This window comes from Xyrauchen texanus, chromosome 49 (genome assembly GCF_025860055.1).
Source record: "Xyrauchen texanus isolate HMW12.3.18 chromosome 49, RBS_HiC_50CHRs, whole genome shotgun sequence".
Lineage (NCBI taxonomy): Eukaryota > Metazoa > Chordata > Actinopteri > Cypriniformes > Catostomidae > Xyrauchen > Xyrauchen texanus.
Genome location: NC_068324.1, coordinates 3,117,245 through 3,141,857, shown reverse-complemented (window position 1 = coordinate 3,141,857; position 24,613 = coordinate 3,117,245). Strand labels below are relative to the sequence as shown.

Below are 24,613 nucleotides of genomic sequence, written 5' to 3'. Positions count from 1 at the left end.
ACAAAAATGTCCGCGTTAAAAAAACTGCCTTAAATATTAATATTATTTTCAACGTTCACGTACATCATTCTTGATCATAACCACCACATATTCATTTATTTTCAGGATTTTAACCCTTTAAATGACCGTTCGTTCACATAATGCCACTGTTGTTGATTTTAGTTTTTTTACACACACACCCCCACACAATTTTAGCTGCATAATTTATTCGATTGGCCTGCAGTGCTCTATAATACAGCAAACAGAGAATATGGAAAAAGCATGAATTTGCTCCATAGGCTAAACATGAGAAAAATCTGGTGGAAAATATAAAATTGCAATTTTGAAGCCAGGCATGACTCCAGCATAATATCATTGATTTTATGTTTTAATGGCACTGGGATCAAATATTACCATTTGAATGGGTTTCAATGGGGACATTTTTGTCCTAGTCCATTTTGTGTACACAGTGTATTATAGGAACTGAGGCTGAATTATAAAAATTCCCCCCAAAATACACACCTTTGGCATAATTTATGCCATTGGGATTAACACTGCCAAAATGATAGATATAAAGAAAAAAAAAAGTGTCCCAAAGGAACACAGTCGATCCAGAGGAACCATTCAAGTGTTACTTGGTGTAAAAATGAATTTCAGGTTCAACTTGTGCTATTGTTGGCTGTCATTACAACTCAGAACAATTAAATGATATCAACATAATTTATCTCTTGACCAATTGCTTCATATCATCTACACACTCTGGTGAGGCACTATTAAAAACTGTTATCTTGACCAAGCATCAGCATGTTTTTAACACCTTAAACATTACCCACTAAGAAGATACTTAACTTGTATTGAACCCGGAATATTCCTTTAACATCACATTCCATCGGATTAGTGTTTTACAATACTCCGGAAGTGACATCCAACTTTAGCTCATTATTTCCATCCTGTTTATTTCCCAGCATTGTGTAAAGAAAGATTTGTCTAAGCTTGACCAGAGCATATTTCTGAAAGTCAGGCATATCATTTTATAGAAATACTTATTACAACAACAAGTTTTATTTTTCCAAAAGTTACAGTGCTGAAAAGTGAAAATAATGTAAAGCTATTTCAATTCAGCTTCATTTCTAACCTCAAGAGAAATTGTCAAAGTAGCTACAAAGCAAAGAATTACAGCAGGTGCATTGCAACCACATTAGGTTGAAATGAGAAAGTGCACAAATACCTTTTGACAGTCCAGAACACTTTTCTGCGATGTGAAATTTGTTGGCAAATGCCGCCCTATGTTTTCTACATCTACACTGTTGTAGCATCTCCGGTGTACATTTCCGATTTTATTATGCGAGATGCTTTTTAAATACATAGATAGGTAAATCAAAGAGAAACCGAGCACTAATCCTCCTCTGCTGTGTAATCTTAATTACACATTCTGCTCTTTTTTTTGTTGTTGTCTAATCTAATTACATATAGATTTTTTTGAAGGGCTTTATTAAAGAAGTACGCTTTAAGTATAAAAGACAAGACAAAAAAAAGAACATTCACTAATGATTGCCCACTTTCCCCAAGCGTGGCGGCGAATGCCAAACAGCTGAGCTAGTGCGCTTAAAGAAGCGAGGTTTGGTCCGCCGGAAGATCTCTTCCAGCTTGGGAGGTTCGGGATCTCCGAAATGTGAATTTAGATCCAGTGGGTGATAATACTGCTTCATGATAGCCTGCTGCAACTGCATACCTGCATATAAAATAAGATATATAATAAATATACACTGCTAGTTATCAGCACAACAAAACAAATATTAACAAGTGCACCTTGATTATTTAAAAACTAGACTTTACAATTTTTTTTTTATATTATTGAATTTCAACACACAAAGTTTGGAATGCCCAATTCCCACTACTTAGTAGGTCCTCGTGGTGGCACGGTTACTTGCCTCAATCCGGGTGGCGGAGGACAAGTCTCAGTTGCCGCTTCTGAGACCGTCAATCCGCGCATCTTATCACGTGACTCGTTGTGCATGACACCGCGGAGACTCACAGCATGTGGAGGCTCATGCTACTCTCCACGATCCACACACAACTCACCACACGCCCCATTGAGAGCGAGAACCACTAATCACCACCACGAGGAGGTTACCCCATGTGACTCTACCCTCCCTAGCAACCGGGCCAATTTGGTTGCTTAGGAGACCTGGCTGGAGTCACTCAGCACACCCTGGAATCGAACTCACGACTCCAGGTGTGGAAGTCAGCGTCAATACTCGCTGAGATACCCAGACCCAAAAATAACTATTGAGATTGATACCGCTAAGCGTGATAGAAAATTACTCATGCAATGACACCGCAAAGATTTTGACTTATTCTCGGACCTAAAGTGCACAGATGGAAAATAAGTTGGAAAATTGGCAGGAAGTATCGTACCTTCAGCCCAGGATGGGATGGGTTTTCTGGGAGCAGATTCATCATCCGTGGAGTCGTCGCTTTTCTGGTCCATGCCATAATCTTCAGGATTCATCAAAACGGTCACCTTCTGGCCTTTAGGAGTGATCTGGTAGGACTGTGGAGATTGCTGTGAAGTGGGAATAAAAATGAGGTCACAAACCAGATGTTATTAATCATCTTAGATGGTTGTTTTACAGCAGTGGGTCTCAATGGGTTTTGTTTCAGGACACAGAACCAAAAGTTGTAAACACTGACTGAAAGGCATGATTTGCACAGGCACAACAATATGCACATTTATTATTAACATAAAATAAAAATAAAAAAATAGGCAATTTTTGTTTCTTTTCATCTCCTGAATTCCAATGGCTTCATGCTCTCGGCAGCCAATAATTTACGGCATAAAACTTGAAGTACAGTAAATGAGTGGAACTATTTTGAAAAAAAATAAATCCAACCGGTTCATGATTTTCCTTCTCTAGACACTATTACACATTTACTTGTACAGTCCAACACGATGTCCTCTAGTATGGAAAACAAACCTCATACCAGTTGCCATGACCTCACCTCTATGTCGACTGTAACGTTGAGTGCGTTTCCGTGATCTACAGTCTTGTTGTGAGCAGCTCCTTTACCAACTGGAGTTTTCATAACAGAGTTCTGAGGAAAACAGCCTTTATTGTTTTTCAGCTCTGTGGTGAGACTAATAGACATTAACAATACTGGGAAAAGAAAGCTTTTACCTCAATATCTACAGTAACATTCAGAGCAGATCCCTTTGTTATGGTTGTGTTGAGCATACTGGCTGCTTGTGTTTTTGTGACAGAAATCTGTACAATAAAAATTTAGCAAAACAATTTAAATTGAAAATATATAGGCAAAATTTAACACACACACACACACACACACACACACACACACACACACACACACACACACACACACACACACACACACACACACACACACACACACACACACACACACACACACACACACACACACACACACACACACACACACACACACACACACACACACACACACACGATTAACACATTTGAACTAAAGTATTACCTTTTTAAATGCATAATATTTTTTATAAAGCACGTGTTCTGATTGAACGTAACATACCATTTTGAAAATGTATACATGCAAAATATATATATATATAAAAAAAAACGATATATATTTAATTAGTATGAACTTGCATAAAAGCATTAATAATAATTAATACAATTTGTATAAGAATGGATTTAATCTTGCACAAAATGTATTTTAAAATACAAATTATATTTGTAAATAAAATATATTTTAATTGATGGAATTTAAAGATAGATGGATTGTAAAATGACATTTTATATAAAATGTACTGAATTTATACAAACACATTAATAGCAGTACTTATTATGGCTCAATGCAAAACGTTATTAATCTGTGCACCATTTATTTTAAATCTATACATGCCAAATATGTATATGCGATATATTCAAAATGAACATTTTATAATCTTATGACTTTAATAATTCTATATTAAACTTAGTTTTATACGAGATGAAATACATTTTATACATGTTAGTTTATATTAAATGAATTACTTAAAAAAAAAACTATAGTAATTATTTATTGTATAATGAATAGTAGTAGTATGAAATATTTTGCATTGAGTCATAATCATTAATGGTCAAATCAGAAAATTTGTATAAATTAATGTTTTATAAAAATATTTCCATATTACTATAACTTTTCATAAAAAAAAAAAATCTTTAAATTCCAACTATTAAAATGTATGCTAATTTTAATATAAAATAACATGCATAAATGCATTTAATCTTGAATAAAATGCATTTTAAATGTACAAGTTTTTATTTAAAGATTGTAATATATTTTATTAGGTTTATTAAGTTTTTTTTTTTTTTTTTTTAACAATTTTAAATAAAAATTGAAATAGTCATTATAGTAATAAAATATTTAGATATTTAATTTATATAAACACGTTCAACATACTAATTTAATGAAACACTGTAAATGTAATTTGTCAGAGCACCATTACTCAAAGCACATTGTCCATCTACAGTATGTGCATTACCTGTGCTGTGACAGTAGGGGGCGCCGGGGCGGAGGCTGCAGCAGCAGCACGTTTCTGTTGGGCCTCCCTCTCCTCAGCCCTCCTCTGCTCCTCCTGTTGAAGGAACACATATGCCCGTCAACAACCAAAAAACTCTGATGACATTTATTGCATCATAAACTAAATTTCTCACCATCCTCCTCTTCTCTTCCATCTCTCTCCTTTCTTTCTCTTTGGCTGCTCTCTCCTGTTCCTTTTGAAGAGCGACAGCCTTCTCTCTCTCTAGCCTCTCTCTATGGGACACCGACACAAACGTTTAATATCTTTGAACGTTATTTAAATGGAAAACTCAAACAAAAAGAAACGCCAACCTCTCAGCTGCGGCCTGTCTTTCACGCTCCCTCTCACGTTCCCTTTCCCGCTCACGTTCCTTCTCTCTCTCCCGCTCTTGTTCCTTCTTCAGTTCCAGAGCGCGCGTGGCTTCGGCCTGTTTGCGTGCTTTTTCTCGCTCCTCTTCGGCCTTGCGTTTGGAGAGCATCTCCTGGTGTCGCTGTTCCTCTTCCTCCTGAAAATATAACCAAAGTACATATTAAAATACTTCCTTTGTTCGCAGCTTAACATCAAAAACATCACCTTAAACCAAAGAATATCTAAAGTACATTTCACTACCATGTAAGTGAAACTCAAATAACTTGGCAGATTGACAGACCCAAAGACAGGGTTCATTACACTTTGACATCATCTAGAACGCTGTAAAAATGTAATTTTTAATAAAAGGTTCTCCACTCTGATCGCTGGTGTAGACTTACAACTTGCTGAAGTTTCTTTAGTCTGGCTGCTTCTTCCTGCTTCTTGCGCAGCTCCAGTTCTTCCTGTCGTTTAGTGGTCACCTTCCTCTTGGCCTTTTCCTCCGCCAACCGCTCAACTCGCATCTGAGAGACAACAAAACTCTAAAGCAAAAGGAACACACCAGAACATACGAGTTTCCCCTCTCGAGATGCTCCGTGAACAAACCATGTCATTTTTCTTTTCCAGCTGCGCCATTTTTTCTTCAATCTTCTTTTTCTTTTCTTGTTCCTTCTCCTGTTCTCCTTTCACTCGAGCCTCAACAACACGTTTCAAACGCTCGTCTCGCTTCCTAAAGTGGACAGAATTCACTTTGAGTCCGGATTTGCATTCACACTAAAACTAGATGTGCAATAACTCAGATTGTCACACGTCCGAGTGCAATTAAAACAGACCATGCTCCGCAATAAAAGCACATTCACACCTTTTCATTTCTTCTTGTTTAAGTCTTCTCTCCTCCTCGCTCTTTTTCTTTCGTTCATTCTCTTGTTCTATCTTCTTGTTCAAAGCGTCCCATTTCTGTCGTTCCCGCTCCTGGAGGTGAAGCGACGTGATTTTAGAGGGAGCATTTAAAACAACCACAGTGATTAAGTGACTTTAGTGAGGTTTTAAATGAGAAGAATGAAAGCTTGGGTTAAAACAAGTCAGTACTTTAATGTTGTGACTCACGATGAAACCAGTTATTAGGAAGTCATCTATTGCATTTGCTAAAGTGGTACATTAAAGATCGAAATAAATGTATTAGACCCACAGATGAGTGAATATGAACCACCATCCCACAGTGAAGACACAGCCAAGACAAATATAAAAAACACAGCATGAGTGATAATCTGAATTCAGACGGGCATGGTGTCGATTCTAGTTTAGTTATACCCAGTTTAGATGCCAATTAACCAACAAACCCACTCATAATAGAGAAATGGGTCAAACAGAAGTGAATTCTGAACTGAACTGGATTTGACTTGATCTGGAAAGGACCCCAGTTCAGATTCACAGTTTTTATACTCACCACAGAGCCGGAGCCCAACTGAGGAAGACAGACAGGAAGCGCAATTAATAAATATTCCAACTTTTACTTGAACAAATATCAGATAACTAGATTTTTTGATTTTGTAAGACATAGATGTACTTGCTAAGTACATCTTACATTTTAGGAAGCTTAGGTTTGAGTTTAACATTGAGTTTTCTGTCCCCCAAATCATAATTCACAACGCAAATATGCAATGACCAACTGCAATTAAAGGGATAGTGCCACCAAAATGAAGATTCTCTCATTTATTCACCCTCACGACATCTCTGATGTGTATGACTTTCTTCTGCAGAGCACAAATGAAGATTTCTAGAATATCTCAGCCATGTTGATCATGCAATGGAAGTGAAGGGTGGCCAAAATTGTGAAGCTCCAAGAAGCACATAAAGGCAGCATAAAAGCCATCCATACACTCTTGATTAGTGTAATATCGATTAAGTGCAATCGAGCTTGAAGTCATGATCGTGCCTAGAAACTGAAATGGCAAGATGTAAAGTGAAAATGTAGTAAAATTCTGGTCTGTTCGCATTCAAAACCAACGGGATTGCTTCAAAAGACTTGGATTTAACAACTGGAGTTGTATGGATAACTTCTATGATTCCGTTGTGATATTTGGACCTTGAGTTCTGATCCCCATTCACTTGCATTGTATGGACGTTCAGAGCTGAAATATTCTAAAATCTTTGTGTTCTGCTGAAGAAAGAAAGTCATACACATCTAGGATGGCATGAGGGTGATTAAACGAGAATTTTCATTTTTGGCTGAACTATCACTTTAAGAGTGAAAATCTTACGAGAACATCGCTGTCGGTTACATTTTAAAATGAACATTCTATAGAATTTTAAATCAACGGGGAAACTTTTGGAACCAATTTAAAAATGAAAGAAAGTTTAAGAACCTGCCATTTGCAATTAATAAAAAAAAGTTTCCAAAAAACAACAGATAGCACAGTGAAAGTTTGAATGGAGATTGTACTTGCAGTTCAAGATAGATTGTAGAAATGTAATACTCAACATCTGTACTAATGGGTTTTTGTGTGACTCAACATCCGTACTAATGGGTTTTTGTGGTATTGCAACATTTACGTCTTTCATTCACAATGGAACGACATTTTCCTCAACTGAACCCAGAAACTTTAAGTGCTCAGTAGTACCCAGTGTTGGGTGTGATTTTATTACAAAGTAATTAGTGACTGCTATCCAATTGTTTTGTTTAAAAGGTAGTGAAACATTACATTTTAAATTCTAATAAGCAGATTTACGTAACTGACATTCAATTCATTACTAGTAGATGTAGACGGATATATCAGTTTTACAGATTAATCTGTGCTGGAAGTTGCTTTTTGGAACTATCGGTTATCTGCAGAAATCAATGAAGATAGTAGCTGAAAATGGATTAGTGTGGACCTTGCTTTAGAACAATCCTTAACCAGAGTGTTTGAGGAATATCAATACAGTGCTGCCTTGCAAGTAATGTTAGTTACTTGGAATAACCTTTTATTCTCCATCTGGGCCCACTTTATATTAGGTGTCTTTAACTAAAGCATTTGATACGACATACTTTGTATGTACATCTGTGCTGTTGCATAGTCCTTGCATTTAAAGTACCTGCATTTAATTACATCTGTATTTACAGTTGAAGTCAGAAGTTTAAATACTGTACACCTTAGCCAAATACATTTAAACTCAGTTTTTCCTGACATTTAATCGTAGAAAACGTTCCCTGTCGTAGGTCAGTTGGGATCACAACTTTATTTTAAGAATGTGAAATGATTTCAGATTTTATTTCCTTCATCACATTCCCAGTGGGCCAAAAGTTTACATACACTTTGTTAGTATTTGGTAGCATTGCCTTTAAATTGTTTAACTTGGGTCAAATATTTTGGATATCCTTCCACAAGCTTCTCACAATGAGTTGTTGGAATTGTGGCCCATTCCTCCAGACAGAACTGGTGTAACGGAGTCAGGTTTGTAGGCCTCCTTGCTCACACAAGCTTTTTCAGTTCTACCCAGATTGAGGTCAGGGCTTTGTGATGCCACTCCAATACCTTGACTTTGTTGTCCTTGAGCCATTTTGCCACAAATTGGAGGTGTGCTTGGGGTCATTGTCCATTTGAAGACCCATTTGCGACAGAGCTTTAACTTCCTGGCTGATGTCTTGAGATGTTGCTTCAATATATCCTTCCACATGATGTCATCTATTTTGTGAAGTGCACCAGTCCCTCCTGCAGCAAAGCACCCCCACAACATATACGGACACCCCCATGCTTCATGTTTGGGATGGTGTTCTTCAGCTTGCAAGCCTCACCCAAAAAGTAAGATCTTTGTCCCCATGTGCACTTGCAAACTGTAGTCTGGCTTTTTTATGGCGGTTTTGGAGCAGTGGCTTCTTCCTTGCTGAGCAGCCTTTCAGCTGATGTCCATATAGGACTCATTTTACTGTGGATATAGATACTTGTCAACCTGATTCCTCCAGCATCTACACAAGGTCCTTTGCTGTTGTTCTGGGATTGATTTGCACTTTTTGCACCAAACTATGTTCATCTCTAGGAGACAGAATGTGTCTCCTTCCTGAGCTGTATGATTAATGCATGGTCCCATTGCATTTATACTTGCGTACTATTGTGTGTACAGATGAACGTGGTACCTTCAGCCATTTGGAAATTGCTCTCAAGGATGAACCAGACTTGTGTTGGTCTTGACTTATTTCTTTTAATTTTCTCATGATGTCCCAAGAGGGACTGAGTTTGAAGGTAGGCCTTAAAATCCATCCACAGTTGACACCAATTAGCCAATCAAAAGCTAATTGGCTAATTGCACAAAAGGCTTGACAAAAGTGAAACAATCGGTCTGTAAACAATTGTTGGAAAAATTAAGATGTCCTAAACAACTGGCTTCAAATAGTTTGATAATATGAAATCTATTGAGTGATTAAATTAGTTTTAATGACGTCAACCCAAGTGCATGTAAACTTCTGACTTCATCTGTATATGGTTAACCTTACCTCTAACCCCTAACATGGACTCTTAACACTAAACCTTCTCCTAAACCAACTGGTACCTCAACCTCAGTTGGAGCATATGTGAATCTGAGAATTTTGCTAGTTACACCAAAAGAACATTGTATTGCATGCATTTTAACTTCAGTGCACAGTAGTTTAAGACACCTAATATAAAGTGGTACCCTCTATTTAATTAGACAACTGTTCAAAAATAACATTGTTTGAATCCCTGAAACGCATACAGAACTGTCAATCTGAGAGGAGCAACAACCTTGGAGTCGACATTGCCACCGGATTGTTTGATGAAGGACTTCATAACAGAGCAGCGGCCCAAAGATCCAGGGGTCATCATCAACATCTTGTTCTTCTGCACTGTGTGCATGAATGAGCGCATGTGTGGCGCAACAGCCTACAAACACACAAACAACTTACTTCAACTGAACCCATAATGCATCCGCTGGTACGAATAATCTAATTCTCAATGCGAACAGCAGCTCTCTACCCTGATACATTTCCCACAAATCATTAAAAACCACTTTATGTATGTGAAGAACCACAGAGAAGAAAATGTTGACTATTGCAGAAGCATTTGCACTCAACAGGATGCTAGAGTTTGTTTTGGCTCTGTCGTAATGGATTTAGTTTGACCGCATCCCAGTGCTGGTGAATGGAGTACTACCATGAGCATTATTAGTGGTCAGAGACACTCATACCGTAAGGCATTTCTTTGGAGGGGAGTGCTTCTTCTTGGGTGTGCTAATGTCCTGGGCCCCAGATTCTGCTGCACGACGTCTGGAACCAGAGCGTGCAGAGCTCTCTCCTTTGCTCTTCAAGGCGCCATTATCATCTAAAAACACAATCATATTTCATGAAGTGTGACTCTTTTATACCTTAAAGTTGAAGCGTGTAACATTTCAGTGATAAAAAGGCTTTCTTCTATGCCTGCTTACAATGCAGCAGAGACAAGGAAATAAGCCATTTATTTCGTTGTCTTTGCTAATTTATCTCAGACTGTAAACACTGTGTCTCTGTGGTGCTATAAAAATTCCCTCGGGGGCTCTCTGTATAATCAATTGCAGATGGGGGGGCATGTTTGAAAACTATGCTTATTTTTGTAGTTCTGCTCAGTGGCGCAGAAATTACACACTTGACTTATCCTAGACTAGGGCTAGGTTTTGCCAGCTACCTCATGATAGGATAAACAACATTGCGATACATACATCAAGACTCAAAACATTGAAATATACCATGATTTCATACTGGCACTGCGAAGAACAAATCTTAATAATTAACCATTCAACTTTAAGGTGTACCATTTTATTGTAATTGTCCTTTTTTTTTTTTTTTTAAAGTCATCACGATCAGATTCAATATCGCTCAATTTTTGTCCGATACAGGAGTCTCATAGAAGCAGCTGACTGTAGAGAGAAGCTCATTTCAGAGTTGCAAAATTATCAATTATTAACACAATATGCCGATAGGGCAGTGGTGGCTCAGCGGTTAAGGCTCTGGGTTACTGACCAGAAGGTTCAAGCCCAATCACCACAAAGACACCACTGTTGGGCCCTTCAGCAAGGCCCTTGAAACTATCTGCTCCAGGGGTGCTGTATCATGGCTGACCCTGCACTCTGACCCCAGCTTAGCTTGGATATGTGAAAAATAAAAAATGTCACCATGTATATGCAGAAATGTATGTATAATGTGACAATTGATCAATTTATTTATTATTTTATTTAAATCGACTAAAGTGCAATTAGTCGCATAAAGAAATATTTGATGATAAAGCTCTTCAAAAACAATCAAATAGATTACCAATTATAAATGGTTATTTAAATTATACATAAATCTTCTAAAAAAAAAAAAAAAAATCAGATAAATATAATCACATTACATTACTGTGGCAGACGAGTAAAGCATTGATGAGACAACACAAAAAGTGGCTTTAGAATTCAATATATTGGTTTATTTCTACATGATTGAACATAAACCTGATCACTGGCTTACAGTCCACAGAAATACATTTTGCAATTGAATTAGTTCTGTCCCAGATAGATTTATTATTGGGGCTTTACTAAGGACCCGTCATTGTACACCTACATCAGATGGACGCTTTGAGCGTCTCACTTTAGTTGTGTCGCATCATAAACATATTGTCTGTACAGATGTGTGTACCAGCTGAAAACGGTCCTGGTACTCCAAGGTAAGAATATTCCTTATTATGGTTCAGGGACATGATTAATTGCATTTATAATTATAATTGCTTTATATAATAACCATACTGAATTAACGAGTTAAAATCGACAGCCCTAATCACAACATATCAATACATGATTGTAATCAACTGCTACTAAACTATAATCACTGGCTTCCTCTATCCTTTCTCGTTCGTCACTTCTCACCGGAGTTTACGCTACGCCTACATCATACGCCAGAACTCAACTCTCTCGAACGCGTGGGCGATCGTTACCGGAAGCCAGTGATTATAAAGTCATAAATATGGATATTTTTCTTACAAAAACGCATCGTTTGCACACCTGGAGCCATATGGATTACTTTTTTGATGGATGAATGCGCTTTTTTGGGGGTTCAAAATCTAAGGTACCATTCATTTCCATTATAAAGCTTGAAAGAGCCAGGATATTTTTTTTTTATATAACTCAAAATAGAGGTCACTGCCAAAACAAGCAACTTCCTGTTGGTCAATGCTGTGTATTTGCACCTTTAGACGTGTACCTGTTTCTGAAGTGTGAGCCATGGATCGCGTGAAACGACAGTTCTCATTGGTGGTGGGAGATTTTGTGATCTCTTCTGCAAGTTCATCTTTTATCTCTATTCCCTTTTGTTCAGCCATCTTTGGTTCAGGCTCCTATAAAAACACACAGGCTTCGGTTAAATGCAGGTTAAGTTTCCATCATCATCAGTGTTTGGTTTGTCAGGTGTTGCATTTCTTATCAACAAGGGTAAAGGAAAACCAACTACTCAAAACAAACTCGTTCTTCATACCTTAGGTTGGGCAATTTTTGGTTCATTGTTGGATTCAGTGGCTTGTTCTGCCACTTTCTGTTCCACTTCATCCCTTAAACAGAGAAGAGAAAGTGGTTAGAAGTGCCGAGGTGGACATTGTGCCCTTGATCAAGTTGAAGAATGTTCTGCAAGTCACATTAAAGTAAAGCATCAAATAAAATAACATGAAAAATATAAATATTCACCCACACTACATCACTCAATCACAGCTGAAAAAGTAAAAGCAAACCACTTACAGTTCTTCGTTATCTTCCGTGTCGCCAGGTTCTACATCCATACAAATGTCCTCTGGAAAGATCATGCAATGAACACACACTCAAAACTTCAAAAAGAGCATGCTTTATCATTCTGCATGGCTAGCTTAAGTAAATGGATGTTCATTTGTGTAAATCACAGCAATAACACTTAATGAAATGCAAATTGTGCACGTCTCACCACTGACGGAGCTGCTGCAGGTCGAGTTGCCCAGTCTTGCTTTCTTCTTCAGGAAGGAGCGCCGGGATGCCCTACGCACTGCTTCCTGGGTCATGCTATGCCTGAGGCCCACCAGCGAGCGACGTACCACCTGTGACCGGCGGGCTGATTTTTGCACTGCGTCCCGAGTCGTCGTCAAAGTCGCAGCGATGATGATTTTATTGGCAGTTCGGCCCGGAGACGGTCCAGAATTCAGCAGCATTTCTGCACTCAAGCGCTCTGAAGAACTGATCTTTACCACTGCTTCAGACACCAGCATCTCATCCCGACCAGAGTCTGAATCCTGCACCTCATCTGCTCCTTTTGCTTCAAGAACGTTCTCTACTACATCTTTGCCCATTTCTTTCTTGGCTTTGGTGCGAGTGCTGCGTTTGACAGGCTCGCCCTGGGCCGTGGTGGTAGTTTTGTTGCGACGTGTACAGCGAGCAGGTTCTTCCATCACGCTCTCCGAGCTGTCATCTGGAACATGTGGCTTAACGAGTTCAGAGATGGTGTTCAGGGTCATCTGGACCGAGGAGCGACGCAGGTTGCTGCGTTTACCCTTAGAGAAACTACAAAGAGGATAACATCGCTCATTGATGATCAATCACAATACAAAAGGCATCTGAATGATACCTGCAAACATTGGAGGCAAGACGGTGCTCCTATAGGGAGAAGGTACCTTTGAATGCTGCGTAAAATGTGTATAGGGAGCGGCAGTATCCCTCAGTTTATAGTATTATAAAAGATGAAAAATACAAATAAATTTAACATTTATTCAAATGGCCCCTTACCACATCCTTCACAGTTTCAGCAATAAATGCTTTGAGTTAATTAAAAAAAAAAAAAAGTATCTGTGAAGAACTTTCCAGAGGTGTATTAGAAATAAATAAATGTATTTATTTGTGATATGAGATCCAGCTTTTGATACTGATGACCATTGAGGGACTCATACACACATCTTACACAAGGTGCAAACATTCACTGATGCTCAAGAAGGCAACACACTACTATATGCATATTATAAAGTCGCTCAGATCCTTACCCTTGCCCATTCTTTCTGCTACCAACACATGAAATTCATGAAATGACTATATTTGCTACCTAATTTATCCCACCCCTTGACAGGTACCATTGTAACAAGATAATAAATGTTATTTACTTCAGCTGTCAGGGGTTTTAATGTTGTGGCTGATCAGTATAAAAGCTAGAGATCAATATATAGATCGATATATTAGTTTTAATGTTTAATCTGTGCCGATAGCTACTAATTACTATTGGTTATCGGCACAAATCAACGGCATCTGGTTACCGGTATCTGCAAAATCCTATTTTGGCTGACATCCAATCAAACCAGAGTGCAAAAAAGCCTAATAAAATCTGGAACTCTCTTTTGTTTCTATATAATGGTCAAAAAACCCAATATGATGCCAGATATTATAAAATTTATGGAAGTATATTATAGAAAAGATGAATAATGGTGTAATTCTTTAAGACTTGACATAGAAACATTATTTACTGTTTGAAAATTCCAATATTGGCCAGTAATGGGTGCACCACTTTTATAAAACAAACAAGATAGCCATCAGTGAAGTGTAAATGTATGAAGTCTCACCGTCTTTTGCTGCGAGACTCATTGAGCTCCATTGACACTCGTTTCCTGCGGTTCGTCTTTTTCTGTGATGGAGTCTTTGGCATGAGTTCTGGCTCTGTGCTGAAGTCACTGTACCACAAAAACATCACAGATCACAAACTAATTCAACTAATCCATTAACTTGATAGTTACTGTTGGGTGGTAACTGATGTGACTCATGCACATCTGCATGGAAGTGTATAACACCTTCCACATCATACTAACTGTACCACTAACGTGTCCTCACCTGGAGAACATGCGATAAGCTTCCTGCTGGATCTCCTCCAGCCACACCATGTGGACATTTTCAATCTCATTGGTAAAATCCTGCAGTTTCCCATTAAAAACCTGCATGAGGGAATGGGTGGTCTCCGGCAAGGAACTCATGGTTGCGCCCCTGGAAGTGCACAAGAATGGTTAATTTTGCATCTAATTTTGATGAATGAAGCAAAGCAAAATTAATACAACTGTGGGACTTCCTTTCTGTCAAATAAAGATGACATGGTTAGAAAAAGTAAACAAAGCTCACAGCTTTTACCAGGCATTTTGGGGGGATAAAAACAACTTGCATGGATTTGATAATCACACTAGTTATTAAAGAGAATTACACTGAACAATGATGGAACTGTTAGAAAACTTTGTTATGTTGAAAACACACACACTAGCTTCTCTACATGCATACTAATGCATTTCAAGCAAACTTAACACAATGCATCTCTTTTTTTCCATCCAGAATTTTAAATTCTGACAACAAAAGCAAAGCGTAATAAATACTCATTTGCGGCCAGAACTGAAAAAAAAGAAGGAAAAAAAAAGCTTTATTTGCCATATCTGTAGGGTTACAACAGATAAATTCAGTATTTACACTGCATTTCTCATGAACAACAGAAAAGTATAAACGCATTACTTTATTTTTTTTAATTCAATTCAAATGCGACCTGTCTATTATTGCGGGACATTTGTAAACTGAACCCCAACAAACATGCCCAGGCAGATATTTGTTAAACTTCATACATATATTATTACTGTTTTCACATACACACAATCTATAATGGCTCAAATGTGACTGAAATGAAATATGAATAGTATATGACTACTATAAGTAAAGCTAACTTTCAAATGCAGAATTATATTTAAAAATCGCCATCTACCTCTTAAACCTTTATGGACGATGGCTGCGCAAAAATGAAAACCTAATAATCCGGTAAAGAAGTATAATCCTCTTCCACTCTTTCTTTTAGAAACATTAGATGCTAAAATAACTAGCGTGTCACTCCCCAACACGGCAGTCTCTTGTTTTTCCGGCACCCGCTCAAAACGGTTTAAATAGTTTAAAATTCTTATCTGACGAATTATAAATGAGCTGTAAAACAACCGCTTCTATGATTAAAGGATGCGTCTGCCTGTCACAGCGTATCTAACCAATCACAATTTAGCTTTTTCCGGAAAGGCGGGTCTGTACTGTCATTGGAGCATGCATATGCCAATCATTGATTCAAACCGTCCAATGCAGGATGAGAAAGTAAAAAGCACCGCATCCACGCTGACGTTCCCACGTTCGTTGTTCCGCGTGGAAACACAGTCAAACGTTAAACGTTCTGTGCTGGATTTAGTTCTCATTCTTACTATTAAACACAAATGTAATTATTTCGACACGTTTAACCAATATATAAAATTATTAAAACAGCCACTATTTTATATAGTACACAATTCGACGACGAATTATGCCAAAATGTGTGCTTCATACTGTTCCCATGGTAACAGAAGCAGCTAGCCTGCTAGCATCGTGAGACTCGACGTGTCTAACTCGATAATAAACATTATTTTACAAACTTTTCTTGTTATATTTCGCATAAGACGACAGTATAGGTGAGTTTGTAACCTGCCAGGCTGTTTGTTTGACAATTATTGCAGATTAGCGTGTCAAAATGAGCTTTTCACTCTGAAATTCAAGCTTTTGTAAACAAATGTAAATGTGTGTATTTTTATTTAAACGAGTGCTTATTTTGTATTTGCATCGTATTTGCTTCTTATGTTATAGTAGCTCATTCAAGATAAAAACCAATGAGTCGCGATGTTTTTTTAGACAAGTTCTTTACAAATACCATTTATACATTTTTATTATTCGTTCTACAGATTGAAGTCATGCTATCTTGGTAGAACCTCCAAATTGATGCAGCAGCAAGGTAGCAGAAGTTATGCAGACTGAACCTGCATGCAACAGGTTGACCAGTCTCTTTGTCATTATTAAATAAGTGTAATCCTCTTTGTTGGTTTTATTTTAAGCTATTGGACGAGACCTGTAAGGTGATCTGTGCCTGACCCTCAGGTAGACACTGATCCACAGTGGGAAATGTGCTGACACACAGCATGAAGAAAATATTCAATTTCAAGAAAAAGAAGGGCTCCCCCAGCCCTTCTGAGACAGGGAGCGTGTTGTCAGCCAGCTATGATGTGAAGGAGAAGGACCTCGGGAAGGTGCACAAGGCTGCATGCAGTGGAGATGTGGCCAAACTCAGACAGCTGGCCAAAAAGAATGATTTGAATCAGCTGGATAAGGAAAACAGGTAATGGTTGAACTGTTTTGTTTGTTGATTCCTGCTGAAAAGTACAGCAAATGTACAGTTTTGGATGCTGGTTTGTTGGTGTCACCAGCCTTCTTAACTAGCTTCACCAGAAATCTCACACTGTTTAGCCAGTTTTTCTGAAGATGTTCTTACTACATGCGTAGTTATTAACCTATGCTTGGTCTTCTTTGCTGTTGTCTTGGACATTTGTGGCTATAGTGATGTTCTGATTTGTCGCAACTTTCCTTGATTAATCCGCAGAACTGCACTGCATATCGCTTGTGCCTGTGGACACACAGATGTGGTTCAGTTTTTGGTGGAGAACAAAGTGAAGCTAAACTTATGCGACAATCAGAACCGCTCCGCCTTAATGAAGGTTTGTGTTTTTGAATCCAAGATCATTTCACACCACTCATCAGTCTAATTTAGCTCTTGGCTGTAATCGGTCATGCAAGCCTTTAGTGTATATTGTATTATGTATTGTTTATTGCTCTATTCTATTCATTACATACAACAATTTCCAACCAATAATAATTTAAACTGGCTTCATTCTATTCTGTTCTATTCTATTCATGGCATACAACAATTCCTAACCTATATACATTTTTACTGGCTTTATTCTATTCTGTATGTCCAACCTACTGTATATCCACTGGCTCTTTGATTAATTTATATTCTACTCATGACACACTGCAATTTCCAACCTATATTAATTTTAACTTGCTTTCTTCTGTTCTATTCCATGGTTTTCACGACAAAATATTTTCCCCCATACTATAATCATTTCCAATGGTTCTATTCCATTCTACAACCATTTCTAAACCCATCATACTATCTTATATTATCAACAAATGGCCAACTGAACGGGACCCATGCATCACAAACAAACTACATGAAATCAACCCTGTAGTTGGAATTTAGGGATCATCAGATAATTTACACCCACTGCCAAAGATCCACCGTTTTGTGTGTTGTGCCAGAATTCATTGTCTTTGATGCATGTTTTATTAGATTGTGCCGGGTTTATCTCCTAGAGAAATTTTTTTATTCTGCCAAATCTTTTGAAAAGATTTTTTGCAAAGTTCGTCCTGAATCACTTAGAGATTTTAGCAAAAATAGCTTTAAAAAACCTTATATTGGTTTTCAAAGCTATTTCTAATCTAGATTAATTTCAACTGGCTCTATTCTGTTCTATCCTATTCTAATCTATTTTATGATTTACATGATATACAATAATTTTCAATTTATAGTAATATTAACTAGCTTTATTCTATTCTATGATTTACATAATATCAGGGCTTCAGACTAAAACAATTACTTAGGAGCCATTGGCTCCTAAACTGAAACATTAATGCGCCAAATGGCTGTTTTTAGTCGGCAAATCACAGATTTGCTCAATTTAGATTGCTGCTCAGAAACACAACAGAAAGCCGAAGAAAAAGAAGATGATAATTAATCAAAGGTTTAATAAACAGTATAAATAGTTGAGAAGATGCATAAGTTTGCCTTCCCTTTTCTCTCATAAATGTTCACACCTCTTACATAATTTATAAGAGATAAAATATATATTTTTTATTTAGTACTGCTCTTCAGAATCTACGTTACAGATATTTACATAATGTATATAGTATGTATATAGTAGTGTCTTCTTTTTTTTTTCTCCTTTATTTCTCCCCAATTTGGAATGCCAAATTCCCCCCCAACGTCCTCGTGGTGGCATAGTGACTCGCCTCAATCCGGGCGGTGGTGGATGAATCGCAGTTGCCTCCGCATCTAAGACCGGCAATCCGTGCAACTTATCACGTGGCTCGTTTGAGCGCGTTACGTGGAGACATAGCGCATGTGGAGGCTTCACATTATTGTCCGCGACATCCACACACAACTAACCACGTGCACACGAGAGCGAACCATATTATAGCGACCATGAGGAGGTTACCCATGTGACTCATCCCTCCCTACCAACCGGGCCAATTTGGTTGCTTAGGAGACCTGACTGGAGTCAATCAGCACACCCTGGGATTCGAACTAGCGAACTCCAGGGGTGGTAGTCAGCGTCTTTACTTGATGAGCTATCCAGGCCCCAGTGTGTTGCCTTCTTGAGCATCAATGAATGTTTGCACCTTGTGTAATAGTTGTGTACAAGTCCCTCAATGGTCCTAAGTTTCAAAAGTTTGATATATATGTCTTTTGATGCCTGGCAGGCAGTACAATGTGAGCAGGACCGCTGCGTGTCTTTGCTCTTGGAGCATGAGGCTGACCCCAACCCTGTGGACATCAATGGAAACACGGCACTGCACCTGGCCGCCCGCATCCCCTCCCCATCTATGGCACTGCAGCTCTTAGAGCACTCGGCCAACATCAATGCTAAGAACAAGGTGAAACCTTAGCAGATATCTCAGCAGGACTTCAGATTACTGCAGTCTTATCAACACACAACAGGTGTCTTATACTTAAAGTTAAAGTGGGTAATTTCTTCACTGTGAATTGCAAAAATAATGACCGTTTCCAACTTCTCCGATTGCCATCTTCAGACAACCAGTAACCACCCCAAGCTCATGTGGTTAGTGAAGTCTGAAGTGAAAATGTCAGACTGCTTAAATAAAACGGTGCCACAGTTGAAAAGTGCACTTCGAGACTTATTAATGGTTTAATTATAGTTTTGCACACTCAAATGAGATTCATGAAAATATGCAACTGCGTATGCAACTGTAAACCATAAATATATTGTGTATTAATTGTCAATCAGTGTGCTATATATGGCAGAATTGTCTTTGTCTATCAACTCTTGTGGTCTTGTTGTTTTGTTCTGTCTGGTTTGATTGACAGGATGGTAACACACCTCTGATGCTAGCTTTGATGGAAAACCACCCAGACATGACAGAGCTTTTACTGAAAGAGGGAGCAGATGTTAATGTGAAGAACCAGGAGCAACGGTGAGAAAGATGCACCTTAAAATGAATACCAATGTTTCCTGTGGTGCCGCCGTGGCAAAAGTAGTTATATTTTAGCTAATTTTTGAGTTTATAGTCTGTGATAAGATAGGAAAACACTAATAGGACTCATGAGTTTTCAGTCTGAATCATAAGATCTTAATAAACCCTTTTGAATAAATCATTCACATTGTGTGTTTAATTCTCTTTTTAGGTCTGCGTTGATGATTGCAGCATGCAATGGACAAATCAGTATGGTGCGTTTGCTTCTGCAATATGATGCTGACATCATGGTGAAAGACGACAAGGGATGGTCTTCTGACGATTATGCCATCATGAATGGACACCATGCGTAAGGGCCTCCTTTGTTTGCCTGATTACATTTTAAACTCACCTCTTGGTATTAAAGCAATTGTTCACCCAAAAATGAAAATTCTTTATTTACTCTCACCATCATGTTGTTACAATCCTATATGCTGTTATTTTTTCAGTATAAAAGTAACATATCATCCTGCCATTTCCAGCTGTTCACATTTGATCATCGAGCATGGAACAAAGAGAAAATCTCTGCAGTCTCCGTCCCATTTAGCTGCCGACAAAAAGAACCGGGGGTCCATTCTGGGAAGTGCCAGCAGTTTTGGGGTCGGTTTGCCTCTAGGATTACCAGCTCTGGATAAAGATGGTGAATACATTTGAGTAAAATCCAGCCAAACCTGTTCAGAGAGCTACATAATTTAATGTTTTTAGTGTTGTTTGCACTCATAAATATGTATGAGTATTCAGTGTCATAGTGGCCTGCAGTGTTTTAATAATTTTTATTTTCCTACTGTTGCTTCATACTCATCTGTTATAGCAGCAGGAGGCTTCTCTGCAACAGCAGGGAAAGGTATTACAGTGTGTGCCACCATCATTTATATGTTGTAGATGAGACGCAACATCCTTCACCATTTTAAAGCATTAGACAAAATATTAATAGCAGTATAAGTTAATTCAGTGTTACAACAGAATGGTAATGGCACTTTGCATAGCGTTGAGAATGATCCCAAAGTTAGAAACTTTGTAAGACCCATTGACAGATAGCTACTAGATTGCATACTTTAAAGCACAAACAACAACATCTTTTGTGAGCTTAAGTAGAAATTTCCAAATGTATTTTTGGTAATCTGCTTGGCCAGGTTCTATTCCGGTAATCTCTCTTGTATTTCTGTCCTCAGATACCGAGGACAGTTCCCACACAGACTCCATTAGCAGGTCAGATGGAGTGCATTATTTTGTCAAATGGGTAACAGTGAGTGATTACTTGTAAATACAAATGTTTCAATGGGTTTGTTGTGAAGCACTAACCTGTGCCCCAAATGTAGGGCATCAAAAAGTGGTGTTGCCGATTCCTGGCCTTCATCAGAAGAGGATGATGAGTTAGATTTGAGTCCAAAGGTATTTCTCAGCTCTGCATTACAACAGCTTTGAATAACATGTAAAGTAAAAATATGTGAGTAAATCTCTTTTCCACAGAAACCAAAAGTGAACTTAAAGAAGCTTATAAGCACCTCTAAAAGGGAAAAGATAGAGGGTGAGTTTTAAATCTTAACTTTGTAACATCTATAAGCATTGTGGTTGTGCAGTAATTTGAAGCCCCTGCCCTGTAGCAAAGTCCCTTCAAATCTAGTTGGTCCACGACAGCTACTGTATTTTCTAGGTAGTAATTAGCATGCAATTACCTTTCTGCTTGAATGGAGAAAGATTGATATCATATCATAAATCATAGTATCATAAATCATCACAAATATCAAACATTTTACAGATTGATTTTCAGGTGGGTCTAGCTAATATGTATGCAGCTTTTAGATCAATAAGTGGCCGTTCAGACCAAACACGTTCTTGCGCTAAAAAAGACACGTAGATGCAGGGCAACAAATAGAACCAAACACGGGTGTCTCAAGACACGTTTTTGAGATTAACACTTTTTAAAAATCTTCTAAAACAAATAAATGCATAATATATAAATACAAAATCAACAATTATCCCCATTTAACCCCCATTTATTCCCACCCCCTCCCAATCCACATACCCATGATCAAAACCTGAGTCACATGCATGCAAACACACATGCACATTTTTTTTTTAGAAAATATAAATCATCAAAAAATGAGAAAAGAAAAATTAAGGATAAAGAATACAATTTACAATTTCATAGATAATCATGTTTCTTTCCTTATGGTCCTCACTAAGAGCCCTCCAGAAAGGTCAAGTATATGTTATGTATATGACATCTTTTCAAATGCCACCACCTTGCCCAATTCGGTGAACCATTCTTGAAATGAAGGAGCACCTTTTGACTTCTTGCCAATGGGTTGGGCCTATCACCTGTTTTGGGAAGCTGACAGAGAGCTCTGTGCACACACTCTATTTCAAGTTGGCGGCCAGCTGTGTCAACCATACACAAGTGCTTCGGAATGAGCCTATCCAAGAACTTATTAACATTATTAAGTCTGCTTCGATTCTCCATATCCTCCATATCATCCTTTTTACCACACCTGGTCCATTTAAACTTTGGTTGCAAGTGGGTTAGCCTGCAGCTCTTTCTCAGCATCTTCCAGAAACTCGACTCACTTTTGAGCCTCGTCTGTTCTCGTGATCAAGGTGGAAAGTTTTGCCTTCACAGATATGGTCCCTCGACATTTCTACGAGGCCCTCCATGTTGTTCATTAGTGCTGCAAAAAGTTTCACAATATTTTGACCTGCATGTCATTTTCAACTGGAACCCTGCCATTTTGATCTTGAGAGGTGTGTGTGCGACCGTAAATGTCCCCACAGGCTCACTGTTTCTAATTTTTCGACATCCTATACTCCCAGCATAGTTTAACAATCAAAACTATTTCAGTTCTTACTGATAATATTGATTAAAAGGATGATTGTAGCAAAGTGAAGCGGAGTTTACCCCTTAAACGGCCTCCACTCGCATAGCGTTACGTGACTCCCACAAGACACGTTTTTAATGTTTTTTAAAAATCATGGCACTTCTGCGAAAACGTTAAAAAAAACAGTAAGATGGAGTGCAAAAGTCAAAGGGTCTGTCTAGCACATGTTTGTATAGAAAAACAATTAAAAAAACATTGCAGACAGACACGAAAGCACATCTGATGTAAATTGCCCCAAGATGCTGTAATTCTTTTAATCAGCAATCAATAAGGCAGTTCTTTTCTGAAAGGCTAGACTTCCTTTATGACAGGTGCCATATATATTGAGCATTGCAATTTCTCCCCTCCATTTTTCTACAAATGGTCTGTCCCCTCCTATTTATTCTGCCTCTGTCCCATAGTCATTGCCAATCGGGATGCAGATAAATCCTGGAGCGGATCAGAGTCCGAGCCAGACAGTGAAGGCGAGGCTGCAAAGTACCCACCGCTTTCCAGACCTCACCCCTTCAGCAGCTCCTCCACCCAACCCCCTGTAGCGCCCTCACCCGCCTCTTTACCCCACCCACCCCAGATGAGCTCCATCTACCTCAGCAGCACCCTTAAGGTAGTCCTCACTCAATCTGGTACATTTTCTAACTCTTACCCTCTTTGTTTTCTGTACCTTTTTCTCCAACCCATTCCATTCTGCTGGGGCAGGTAGGCAGAGTGAGTTAAAAGAGCTACCCTCTGTTAGTAAACTAGACATGGAAGGTAATGAAAGTCCAGAGGAAGACTCTGAAGAAGGCGATGATGATGATGATGATGATGATGATGGTGAGGATGATGTTGATGGTAGTGAAGAAGAAGAGGAGGAGGAGGAGGAAGAAGAAGAAGAAGATGATGAAAATGAAGATGGTGAAAATGAAGAGATGATGATAATACTGGGGAAGAAGAGGAAGATGAAGAAACTAAAGCTGTTGTGGCTTGTGAGACCGTAGACATTCTTGACTTGCCCCAAAACATGACTCCAGATGAAACTGAAACTCTCAGTACTGCAGGAATAAAAGGAAAGGCTGGTGAAAATATTCAGATTCAGCCTGGAAGGTACAAGATGAAGGACACAGTCTCGGGGGACAGTCTTCTGGAGGTAAGGACAGATCAAAAACATCTAGATCTAGAGGCTCCAGAGGACTTAAAGGACGTGACACAAACAGTTCCTGAAATGTCACTTTATGGAGGTGCAATTCCAGGGATCCTTGATTTCGATGATGGCTGTCTTATGTCAGCTATTAGGGTTGAGGCAAGATTCTTTGATGAGGAAGAAAACGAGGAGGCCAATGACAATCAAGTTCCTCTTGCAAAACCCAGAACATCTTTACAGAGTGTGTGCAGAACATCAGAAAGTAAACCAATTGAGAGTCCAACTGAAAACGAAGGTCCAAATGAAGGTGATGAAGGTGATTGGGATGTTGATGAAGATAAGGAGCTGTTGAGAATTGGGAAAAGCAGTCATTCACATTTAGCCTTGCAATGGACAACCCAAGAAGAACAACAACTTCAGTCCACACAAGGTGAAGCTGATGTAATTCCACTTCGACAAACTGAAGGAATGCCTAATCTTGACCCTAGCAATGAAATTATTAATCCTGAATGCCCCAGTGCCCCGAAAACATTGCCTAAATCAAAGGCCATACCTGCTGCAGACCGCAATGATGATCGTGATTGGGATGTTGTTGACGAGGAAGAAGAA

The 24,613-nt window shown here is 38.5% G+C and overlaps 2 protein-coding genes across 3 annotated transcripts in view; one reads left to right on the top strand and one right to left on the bottom strand.

Annotated features, from left to right (window-relative positions):
* Positions 1–199: 199 nt before the first annotated feature.
* On the bottom strand, positions 200–15,769 carry LOC127640519 (inner centromere protein-like). Of its 2 annotated transcripts, XM_052123127.1 has the most exons (20): positions 15,621–15,769; positions 14,717–14,866; positions 14,452–14,559; positions 12,819–13,408; positions 12,620–12,671; positions 12,363–12,435; positions 12,093–12,225; positions 10,073–10,206; positions 9,631–9,768; positions 6,339–6,356; positions 5,754–5,863; positions 5,498–5,621; positions 5,293–5,415; positions 4,855–5,048; positions 4,677–4,776; positions 4,505–4,597; positions 3,159–3,245; positions 2,983–3,075; positions 2,398–2,545; positions 200–1,711 (listed from the first exon to the last, which is right to left on the bottom strand). In XM_052123127.1, the coding sequence occupies exons 2-20, from the start codon at positions 14,854–14,856 to the stop codon at positions 1,524–1,526; spliced, it is 2,646 nt and encodes an 881-aa protein (XP_051979087.1). In that variant the 5' UTR covers positions 14,857–14,866; positions 15,621–15,769; the 3' UTR covers positions 200–1,523. The 2 variants fall into 2 exon arrangements, with proteins under 2 accessions (XP_051979087.1, XP_051979088.1); XM_052123128.1 differs by lacking the exon at positions 6,339–6,356.
* A 1,036-nt stretch (positions 15,770–16,805) lies between these two features.
* The window catches only part of si:ch211-272n13.3 (ankyrin repeat domain-containing protein 26), a 38,193-nt gene continuing 30,385 nt past the window's right edge, over positions 16,806–24,613 (top strand). Inside the window, exons 1-11 of the mRNA XM_052122877.1 lie at positions 16,806–17,036; positions 17,298–17,412; positions 19,238–19,411; positions 19,863–19,969; positions 20,181–20,318; positions 20,491–20,648; positions 20,820–20,852; positions 21,181–21,217; positions 21,328–21,400; positions 21,479–21,536; positions 23,286–23,488. Coding sequence (XP_051978837.1) covers positions 16,840–17,036; positions 17,298–17,412; positions 19,238–19,411; positions 19,863–19,969; positions 20,181–20,318; positions 20,491–20,648; positions 20,820–20,852; positions 21,181–21,217; positions 21,328–21,400; positions 21,479–21,536; positions 23,286–23,488 — 1,293 coding nt within the window. The 5' untranslated portion in view covers positions 16,806–16,839. The remainder of the gene's footprint in view (positions 17,037–17,297; positions 17,413–19,237; positions 19,412–19,862; positions 19,970–20,180; positions 20,319–20,490; positions 20,649–20,819; positions 20,853–21,180; positions 21,218–21,327; positions 21,401–21,478; positions 21,537–23,285; positions 23,489–24,613) is intronic.

What these genes read in the sequence shown, in the direction of transcription:
- LOC127640519 (XM_052123127.1), bottom strand. Translation starts at nt 14,856, where the DNA reads ATGAGTTCCTTGCCGGAGACCACCCATTCCCTCATGCAGGTTTTTAAT. An exon ending in ACGTTACAGTCGACATAGAG is followed by an intron (nt 2,546 to 2,982) that starts GTGAGGTCATGG and finishes CCCACTTCACAG; the next exon opens with CAATCTCCACAGTCCTACCA. An exon ending in CATCCCATCCTGGGCTGAAG is followed by an intron (nt 1,712 to 2,397) that starts GTACGATACTTC and finishes TTTTATATGCAG; the next exon opens with GTATGCAGTTGCAGCAGGCT.